Source organism: Morone saxatilis, unplaced genomic scaffold, assembly GCF_004916995.1.
Source record: "Morone saxatilis isolate NCDOM2014 unplaced genomic scaffold, NCSU_SB_2.0 Contig11, whole genome shotgun sequence".
Taxonomy (NCBI): Eukaryota; Metazoa; Chordata; class Actinopteri; family Moronidae; genus Morone; species Morone saxatilis.
In genome coordinates this window covers 3,303,129-3,313,907 of record NW_023339663.1, presented here as the reverse complement: position 1 = coordinate 3,313,907, position 10,779 = coordinate 3,303,129, and the positions used below count along the sequence as shown (strand labels likewise).

At 39.8% G+C, this 10,779-nt stretch overlaps 1 protein-coding gene across 1 annotated transcript in view; it reads left to right on the top strand.

The window, feature by feature from the left end:
• Window positions 1–2,660: 2,660 nt before the first annotated feature.
• Window positions 2,661–10,779, top strand: part of LOC118343451 (sodium/potassium/calcium exchanger 1-like) — a gene marked incomplete at its 5' end in the record, with an annotated part of 12,555 nt that continues 4,436 nt past the window's right edge. The window contains 4 exon segments of the mRNA XM_035682262.1: window positions 2,661–2,834; window positions 3,822–3,930; window positions 9,527–9,675; window positions 10,661–10,779. Coding sequence (XP_035538155.1) covers window positions 2,661–2,834; window positions 3,822–3,930; window positions 9,527–9,675; window positions 10,661–10,779 — 551 coding nt within the window.

Below are 10,779 nucleotides of genomic sequence, written 5' to 3'. Positions count from 1 at the left end.
GAAAATAGTCCTCAACAAATGCACGATTTGCTCCTCTCTGAGTAACGTTTGTTTAAAACTTCATTGAGCACCTTGTTTTAGGAAATTCGCCTTTTTTGATAAATTAAACTGAATGTGAGAGCCTATTTTAAAGATTTACGTCACTGAGCTTGGAAGTGACGTATTCAGAGACGCACTAAATGACCGAAAGTGTTGCTTTAACTCTAACAGGTGTTGATTTTAGACTATTTCACTGTGCAGAAAGGAAAAAAAAAACAAAGCAATCAGACACAACAAAAGCTGGATACAGACAAATGTCTGTGCAGAGCACTTGTTCCCACGCCGACTTCCATCTATACGCAATTTATTTTCTATGCTTTCATCTCCTCGCAGTTGGGACTGTCGTCTGCTCGGATACAGTGAAAGAGGGACAGTGATTTGTGGGTCTGAGCAGGTGACAGTCTGTATTTGTGTAAAATCCTTTGATGGTGCTGAACAGAAAGGGACTCCAGGTGTCACAGATTGCGCGTCACAGTGATGAAGTGATTCAAATGTCACTTGGTTTCTTGTCACAGCCCTGGGGGGTGTGTGTGTGTGTGTGTGTGTGTGTGTGTGTCCGTCATTTCATTTAAAAGAAGCAAATTATGTGTTTTTTAAAACTGCTTATTTTCTGCAGAACGCCTGCAGACTAAACGGCCTTCTGCAGCTGACAGAGCAGTGAATGTCTGAGCCTGTAATTAACATGCAGAGCCGTGTTTCAGTATTTCAAGTGTCACCAGCACATTCTGCAATTAGCCTGAAGCACGTCTGCAGTCAGTGTGCGCCCCTTCAGTCACAACCCAGAGCATGCTGCCACATTAATGCGTCCAGAATCAGTGAAATTCAAAAATCCCTCCTCCAGGAATTCCAATAATCCGTTTTTAATCATCTAGTTTTCCATAAATGCAATACTTTTTGAGTGTTTAGTCTCCTGAATGTGTTCAGAGAATATAACCTGTTGAATCTACAGGAATATACACAGGGCTTTAAGGATCATGTTGCAGAGACAATTAACTCACTCCTATGAACAAATCTGTTTTACAGAATTGTGAGCAAATTTCTCTTAAGAACAAAATCCCCTCGCGGTCCAGACCTCCTACCTTTCTCCACAGGTTTGCATGCCAGAGCATTAATTCATCCCATGTCATGTTACGTGTAAAACGTGGTGATGATGCAGAGTGGCGGCTACTGGCGTCCCCTGTGGACAAAACAGGTAGTGTTTCCTCGTTTCATTGATTACAAGGGGAATCTGACCCAGTAGCAGGCGTTAACAATAACTATATAGGAACAACCAGTGTGTTCACTGATGGTCCTGTTTGTTTATGTTGGTCATATAGAGGTATTGGTATTGAACTGAGACTGTTTTTGTAACCAATTTAAAATCTACTTGTACGTTTAATGTAAAATTAATATTCTGATCACATCTTGCCAGTTTACTGAGAACAATAAAAATTTGATTTGACTTGACAATTTTATCAGTCCAGCAGCTTCCTCAGGGTCCTTTTATGTAAGTCAATATCTAGAGGGAACATATATCTATCATAGTAACACCTGATAAATTCCTGACATCACCTACTATCACAGCTGTAGTCATATTTTCCTGTTCAATCTGACGTCCCTTAAAGCTCCAGTGTGTAACATTCAGGAGGATCTATTGGCAGAAATGGGATATAATATTTACATGTATGTTTTCTTTAGTGTATAATCACCTGAAAATGAGCTGTTTTTAATCTACAGAGGGAGCGAGTCCTCTTCTACGAAGTCCGCCATGTTTCTACAGTAGCCCAGAACACTTGGTTTTAGGGCCTTTTGTGTTTTGTGGCCACAGTAGTTTCACTGATAGATGAACTCTTAATCCTACACACTGATCCTTTTTAATACAACATAAAAGTTTTCTTTTTACGCATTTAATTTGAGCAGACTGGGTTGCCTTATGTAGCATTTTGTGCAAGAAATGTGTCATCATGCGGTGATGTTCATCAGGTTTGTGCAGCTAGGAGAGTTTGGTTGAATCTGACTTGGGAGACTCGCACCAGTCTCATAAGGAGAAAGAAAAAATGGTTAAAAGATAAAACGATATTCTGTCGGTGTGCACGTAAGCGTCCATAAGTGCCACCAGTAAGCATGTCTGTTTTTACAATAAAGTGGCCAATCAACAACAGATCAGGTTTTAAATGCGACTGAGTGAGACACAGATCTTCCTTCCTACTCAAGTCCATGTTTGTGTTAATGTGAACCATATTAGTTTAGCAATATGCACCATATACAGTGAGCACAGAAATAATGAAGGTGTCGGGATGAGGTAATAAAGCAGGATCTACTTTAAAGCTTAAGGGTCGTGACATGCTCTTTTGCTGATGGCGAGAAACTCCATACGAGTGTTAATTCCATAGCAAGTAGATTGGATTACTGTATAGCCTTTCGTCCACCCATCAACCCCCAGCGATTACATCCTCCACAGTCAGCATCTTGGTTGAGGCGGAGCTCCAGAGCAGATAAATCAAACATGTTTGATTTTTGGAGATAAAAATCTGAGTAAATACGTCTGCAATCTGTCACTGACTGTATGAATCTGTTCACTCTTTCTCAATGAAATAAAACTGCATGTAACTAGCTGATTTAAGCTGTGACTGACTTTACAGGAGAGTGAAGCTCCAGCAGCTCCTCCACCTCCTCCTGCCGCTGCTCCTCCTGCCGCTGCTCCTCCTGCACCAAAAGCTGAAGATAAATCCAAACAAGAAGCTGAACCACCTCCGAGCAGCCCTCAGTGCAACAAACCGCCATCGGATTCACAAGAGGACCGGACGAGACTTCGGGTATGAAAAGTTACATTGACGGTGAATCAATAACAAGTTATTTTCTATTTATTCAGTCAGTTGTTATGTTTTCCTTATAAAGGCAGATATTTAATCCCAGAGATTCTTTCACCTTTGGACTGAAAAATAACTTCTTCATTATGTAAGTTATTTTACATCCAAGGCTCTAAAAGTTCTTGTTTACAGTTTATTGCAGCATTTTTGATGTCTTAAAACGGTGGTAAATTGAACCAGGTCTACAGACTGTTATCTTGACTGTTAAGCCCCGCCCCTCTTTAATTATTGTTGCTGTGCTAGTTAGCTTTCTGTGCTCACACGGCACATACATCAAAATAACGGTGGCTGATTTGCCCTCACAGTTCTGAGTAATTTAGACAAAAGTGGCTTCTTGTTTCTAGCCAGATTTTAAAGTTATTTTCCACCCCTATTTCCAGCTGACATGTATGAAAATGAAAACCCTGTAAAAGAGGTCTTAAATATGCACTTAATGCCTGTACAAGCTAAAGCTAACAGGTCACCTAACAGTCACTTTTTAATGAAGGTTTATGCAAACATTAGTTTCCTTTTCTACTTATTTTAGTGTTGAAGTTGGTAATTTTCCATTTAAGTGGGTCTTATAATTAAAACTGCAGATTGCAAACGATTTAAATGCTGTTTTTTTTTAACCAAAGATATGCAATGATCATCAGATTAAACCGTGTAACTTTAGTTTTTGAAAAAAAAAGAAGTAAATAGTTCTGTTGCTCCAAAAACACTGCTCTGAAGCTGTAAATAGTTTTCTAATAAATATAGCAATTTCTGATCAGTCCAGATCAATTTCAGGCTTAAATGAGCAACTTCTGATGAATCCCGCCCACTCCTGGTCTAAGCCCCGCCTACTCTAAGTGCAGATATGAACACAGATGATTTAATTGGCTGCAGTTTACTTGCTCTTCCTTCTTTAGTCCCTCACAGTTTTCCACTGATTTCTGTCTGCTTTGTCCGTAGGTGCGTCCTGTCCTGCAGCGAGGCGGCAGCTCGGCCTCCCTCCACAACACCTCGCTGAGGAGCACCATCTTCCAGCTGATGATCCACACGCTGGACCCTCTGGGAGAAGGTAAGAACCAGAACCAGAACCAACGGAGGTTCAGATCTGCAGCCGGGTTCTCGAAGTGCAGGCTGCAGAAATATAAAAGGAGACAAACTACTAAATCTACCCCTAAAAAGGTTTTTACATCAGGTTGTGTGTCACACATAAAAGATAAAACTGTCCTCCAAATTAATGTAACTCAATGTTATTATGATCAAATATGAGTAAAAAGCATCAAGTCTTCCCAACCTGAGTACATTTTTGGTGTTTTTTAATTGAAAAATCACTGAAAGAATCACTCGATTAATTTTCTGTCGACCAACTAATCAATTAAATGTTCCGGTGACTCAGGTCCGTCCGCTCTGTCTCCTTCCTGTACGTCAGGGTTGCGCGATGAACCGTGGCGACCTTCAGCCCGTCCTCGAACTCACCGGGCCGCTGTTCCTCGCTCTCGCAGCACTCGGCCATCGCTGATCCTTAATCAGCTTTTCAATACAGGCTAATAAAAGCTGGATAAGAGCCAGCATGCTAGCAGACCAAGCTCTTTATCTCTGTGGAACGAGTGCAGAGCAGAGGGACCGGAGCCCAGAGCGGCTCTGTGCAGCTGGATTGTATCTCATTACTGTGGTAAACTGTCAGCATCTGAAACCTGAACCTGAGGAGATTTAACTTCCTGATAACTAAATCAGGTTTCTGATCAGTTACATAAATTTAGATGTGGTGCAACAGACGGTGGTAGAAGCATTCAGACCTTTTACTTAAGGAAAAATACTCTAAAGTACTTCAAGTATTAAAAGTAAAAGTACTTGATGAAGGAAAAATGTCCCCTGTGGCTGTTCTACTGTTGTATATGATGTTATTAGATTATTAGGAGTCATGCATTCATGTAAAAGCAGGATTTTACTGTTGGAGTTTGGAGAAGAACTATTTTCTTTGTGGATTAATCTGCTGATTATTTTCTCCATTAATCGACTGATTGTTTGCTTTGTAATAATTGTGAAACTAGTGGGAAATGTCGTCACAATTACCAAGCAAACCGACGGTCCCAAACCTCAAAATTATTCTGAATAATTCAGAGGGGAAAAAGCCCCGTGAAATGTTTCTACATGATAAAAATAATGAAAATAGTTGCCAATTAAAAATTTGTCAATCTACGTATTGATTAATCGACTGATGGTTTCAGCTGTATTTGTATAAACTGTAAAACATCATATACAAGTAAAAAGTCAAAGTTGTACTTAAAGCCTCTACAGTCAGCCCCTGTGGTTGGTAGGGAGAACTTTATTAATCATCATCCTCTATCAGTACAACACTTTAAATAATAAAGTACTTTCTCCCCTTTTATGATTTAAGAGTTTTTGGCACTAATAATGCTTTATAAATCAGTTATACGTTAAAATTACAGCTCTTAATGAGGACCAGAATTCATTTATTATTAACATTCACAGAAGTTAGCAGACTCGAATTAATGTAAGATAACATATTTAATTAACAATTACTTATTAACTTTTGCAGTTGGCTTATTACCCTTTGTTAACACCTGTTAATGATTCAACAGGGAGTTAGTTTCTTCAGAGAGTAAAGTTACAAATATCATAAATGGTGACTTATTAGAGAGATTCTCCTGTAGGTAACTGTGTACATACAACTCAAATTCTATTTTTTCCATTATATCATGTGTTTTTCTATTTTATTTTGTCATTTAATGCATATTTCTTTGTTCTTATCTGCTGTGTTGTATCTGGAGCTGCTGTAACAAGTGAATTTCCCCAGTGTGGGATCAATAAAGTCTATCTTATCTTATTATATCACATCATGTCCAGATATTTTGGACAGCTCGAACTTCTAAGATAAGATCTCCTTTATTGTCCCGCAGAGAAATTTGTCTTGGGGCCATCATACGCATTAAACATGGATCATAGATACCTACACTCCACATAAATGTGCTTAAATTCACATGTTGACAGTGAGACAGTAGTTCTTTAAGATAATTAAAGATAAGAAAAGACATTAGTTTCAAGTAAATATCAGGTTTGAAGTTGGTCTGTTAAAGTAGAAAGTAGAAATTAGACGAAGGTTGAAGGGAAGTGGCTCTAGTTACTGATATTTCTGTCAGTTTGAGTGGTCACAAGGTGCAGGATGATGGAAAATAAGAAGTTAAAATTGTTGCTGTGGGTTTCCATCCTAGAGGCGACACTTAGAGGGGCCGTTAAAACCCCCCGCCTGAGGAAAGCCAGACGAGGTAAGAGCGACAACAAGCTGTCGCCTCGCTGTTGTTTCCTGTCGTGTTGTGTTGTGGTGATTGTAGTTCTCGTGTTCTTTCTTGCAGTCACATGTAATGTCACATGTCAGTAATTAAAAACCAAAAACACATCCGTCGACAAAGTTTCCCAGCAGTTAACGTCGGCTAACTGACACAAAGCAAGACTGTTGCACCACTTTGATTAAAAATAATTAAACTACAGGATTTTCCAGCTTCATCGTCTGACCTCGAACAGCATTAAAAAAGGAAGTTCTCGTTTCATAATCAGGGTGTCTCAATATATTGATATATCGAGATATTTAAAATGAATTCCATTAATTAATTTTTTTTCTGTGTCCACTTTGCACTTCACATTCCAGCATACAGTAGAAGTTGGCAGTAATTCACCTTTTAAAGCAACATTTTTGCAAGATTTTTATATATGAAACAACATAAGAACCAGTTAATATTACTTGCTCGTCCAACAAGAAGGCGGCCAGCTTGTCGTCTGTCTGCAGTGTTTTATTTCACAAAGCTCTCGACAACAAGTGGTGTCTTTGCCTCTGTCGTTAGCCACAGGAGCGGCTGAGCCCGGTTACATTGCTCGCTCGCACCGCTCCTCCCTGTCCAGGCCTGAAAACTTCTCCTCCGGTAGCTCAAAGCTCCTGAGCTAGTAGTGTAACACTCCCCCGGTGCTCTGAGCACCTAACTAGCAGAGAGTTAAGGCGGAGCAGCCGGAGGACATCAGAGGGACAACGGCCCTATTTCCCTATTTCATATATTTTTTACATATTTCATATATTTCATATATCTCATATTGTATCTGCATGAAATTGAATTGAATTGATTGAAAAGTCACAGGTCTCAGAGGAGGCTGAAGTTTGGTATTTAGTCTGTTTATTTCTGCCAATCAGAGACATCCTTTAACGGTGATGTCAGAGGGGAGGGGTCAGTACAGAGGAAAGGTAAGACGTGAGACGTTGTTGTCATTGTTGTCGTCGTTGTTGTCGTTGTCGTCGTTGTTTTCGTTGTTGGTCCGGTGTGCTTCTGTCCCAGCAGTGTTTCTGATGTGGTTTTAAATGGTCGTTATGTTTGATATTGGATGGTTGTTTGTGTTGGATGTTTGCATGTTGCATCCAGTTGTTTCTGTGTTGTTGTGAGGACCGCTGACCCTTTTCACACACTGGCTGTTTGTTAAACTTTATGTAATAATCAAAGCGTTCTTACAGAATCTGTTTTTGCGTCTCTTTGGATCTGGTTAAAAACCTCCCATGAGGATTTGGTTGTGATGGATTCACAAGTGCAACCTTCTCAATATGAATGTGAAATATAGACAGATTAAAGGCAACTTATGAACATTTTACTTGGGAAAAGTACTCAAAAAAACAAGTTACACCTGCATCATCACAACTAGAAACAAGGAAGCAACTTTGGTGCCGTGTGGCAGGAAACTACAATGATTGGTCAAATTTGCAGCAACATTGCAGTGATTGGACGTAGTTTGCTTTTAATTGTTGCAATGACAACTTCCTGGAGGTCCTGTGCTCAGTTCAAGCATCCTCTGAAAGGTTTTATGGAGGTTTGTTATGCTTTACCAGTCTTTCTACAAAATGTCCAGTGTGTGAATATAAGGTCAAAGGCATGTTGACGAATTCTTTCTCAGTGGATATAAAGAGGACTCGTGTTGTTTGAGCGATTTATTCTCTTAATTTGCAGCAAAGAACAAAATAAAGCCTCTGAACGTCCCGGTGTCGGGCAAATTACAGAGCAAGTCTCGTCACCGCCGCTCTGAAGGTGAGTTGTAAGGTACGATCTGATATTCTGATAAAAGCCCACTTTGAGATGAGAAGACTGATACCTCAGAGATATTAGCCTAGCTTAGCACAAAGACTGGAAGCGGGTGGAAACTGCTAGCCTAGCTCTGTCAAAATTAAATAGACCTCATTACATAACACAAAATAGCTTACCATTCATGGGACAAAATATCTAAAGTTTTGTCTGTGTGTCAGCAGTGGAAAAGATTCACCTTCATAAAAAGGGTTTGTCTTTGGAAGCCATTTTCTTATAAGCAGCAGGTCAAAATAGCATTTCATCATTTATACTATTGATAGAATTCTTCATATAAAATGTGTCTTTGTGTTAAATCACTCTTTATAACATCTAATTTGTAGGGACTTGAGCAGCCTAAGCTGGAGGCTAATGTTAACATGTTAACGTATGTTTTTGGTTTTCAAGTCAACATGCTAATATTTAGCAAAATATGGATTACAACCATGTAACTGCCTCTAAAACCACAATGTCTACTTTTTAAATGTCTGTTTATAAAACAGATGCATTTTTAGAAGTTGTTTTTAGGTTAATTGTTTTACTTTTTTTTAGATTTTGACACTAGAAGGATGTTTTTCACATTCATCTGCTGATTTTTAAGGGGTGGGGCCTATGAACATGATTTGTGACATCATAATTTCACAGAGGCCAAAGTTTGAATGTCGTCTTTTGTCCAACAAACAGTCTAAAAGCCAAAGAGTCTTTGTTTAGGATGATAAAAATGACAAAGAAACAATGAATTTTAAGAAGCTGGAACCAGCAAATGTTTGACATTTTTGCTTGAAAAATCGAAATGGGACGGGCGGGCGGCTGTGGCTCAGGAGGTAGAGCAGGCCGTCCACTAGAATGTTGTGGGTTCCCGCTGCGTGTATGTTGTTAAAAATGTCTGGAGGGGGGATCTGTAAGAGACTACAGTTCTGTACCACCTTTTAATATTAATATTTTGATTGTTTGGTGGTATTTTCTTCCGATTCAATTGTAACGTTTTTTCATTTAGAGGTTTCTGTGCTGGAGGTTGGATGCGTATTAATCGTCGTAGACAGTTTGGGGGTTGAAGGACGTTGTTCTCCACAATCAGCGGCCTCTCAGTCAGTGTGTTTGTGCGTCACAGTGTGGAGTAATGAGGTGCTTCAGAGTCTGAGGTGCAGAGCAAAGTGGGGCTGCAGGGAGTCTGGAGAGGCCTCAACGAACCCGAATCAATCAGCCTGAGGATTAACATGCAGATGTGTGTGTGTGTGTGTGTGTGTGTGTGTGAATCCCTCTACCTCCATTAGTAGACCATGTTTATCTCCAAACACTACAATCACTCCCACTGGCACTTCTTACTGACCCACACAGCATGATCATTTTGTCAGCTTAACCTTAAGAATATGATTTTGTTTTATCTCGGTGTGAAATAGACACTTCCTGTTTTGAAATTATACGAATACAAACAACTTGAGATTCTTTTTGACATAACCAGACATGAAGAAAAAGATGAGTGCAGTGTGTTTGTGCTGGAGGATATATACACTGTATTTTCGTGTGTAATTCTGTGTGTTCTTCTTTCTCCAGATGGCGATCTGAAGCCAAACACTGAGCATGCCAGTGCTGCTGCCACTCCCGGTGCACCAGGGGGCGCTGCAGCCGAGCCGTCCACCTCACAGCCTCAAAAGACGGAAGAGACGAGCGAGAAGATGGCCGAACAGCCAGACGAGTCAAAGGTACACAGAGATGAATATTGGAGGAAATTACCCACAAAGATCTGTTTCAGTTGAGATTTTCTCAATTATTTTAGTAATCTAATAAAATATTAACATTCAGAGGGCACATTTTTTTGCATTGGGTACTTTTAATACTCAGAAACTTTTTAGTGGATTTTGCTGATCATCTCTTTTATATTAGAATCACATTAGGAAGGGATCTCTTAATGGCCATTATAGGCGACTGACAGACCTGAAAAAGTGCGAACCTGTCCTTTAAAGGTCCAGTGTGTAACATTTAGGAGGATTTGCTGCCAGAAATTGAATATAATATTCATAAGTGTGTGTATAATGACCTGAATATAGAAATTATTGGGTTTTTGTTATCTTAGAATGAGATGTTTTTTTATCTGCTGGTCACCATTGACTACTACTGCCATGTTTCTATAGTGGCCCAGAACAGACAAACTAAACGCTGGTTCTAGAAAGGGCATTTTCAGTTCCTCCTACACACTTGGAACAGGAGGTTGTGGCAAGGGTGCTGCAATCAGCAACTACACTGCTAAATGCCTCTAAAACTAACACACTGGGCCTTTAAGTAAAAGTACTAATGATGTAGTTGCAGATTACAACCCCCTTGCCTCACCGTCCTGTTCTAAGTGTGTAGGAGAAACTACACAAAAGGTCCTACACTTGTGCCAGTGTTTGTCCATTCTGGGCTACTGTAGAGACATGGTGGTAAAAGTCAATGGAAGAGGTTTCTAAGGTAATGAAAATGTCCCTATATGAATATTATATTCCATTTCTACCAATACATCCTAAATGTTACACACTGTAATATGTAACTCAATGCAGAAAAATGTCCCCTGTGATTGCTACTATATATTATATTTTTAGATTATTATTACTTATATAGTGATTATATTTGGGGGATTTTACTGTTGTATGACAGAAAAAGTACCACTGTGTCAGAACAAATTCTCGCTGTCTCTTCTCACTCCTGCAGGCGGCAGTGGGGGGATCAGAGGGCTCAGAGGGCGACCGCAAGGATGAGAACAGTGATGAGGGGAGTAGCGACTCCGGTGAGGGTGAAGATGATGATGACGACGACGACGACGATGACGA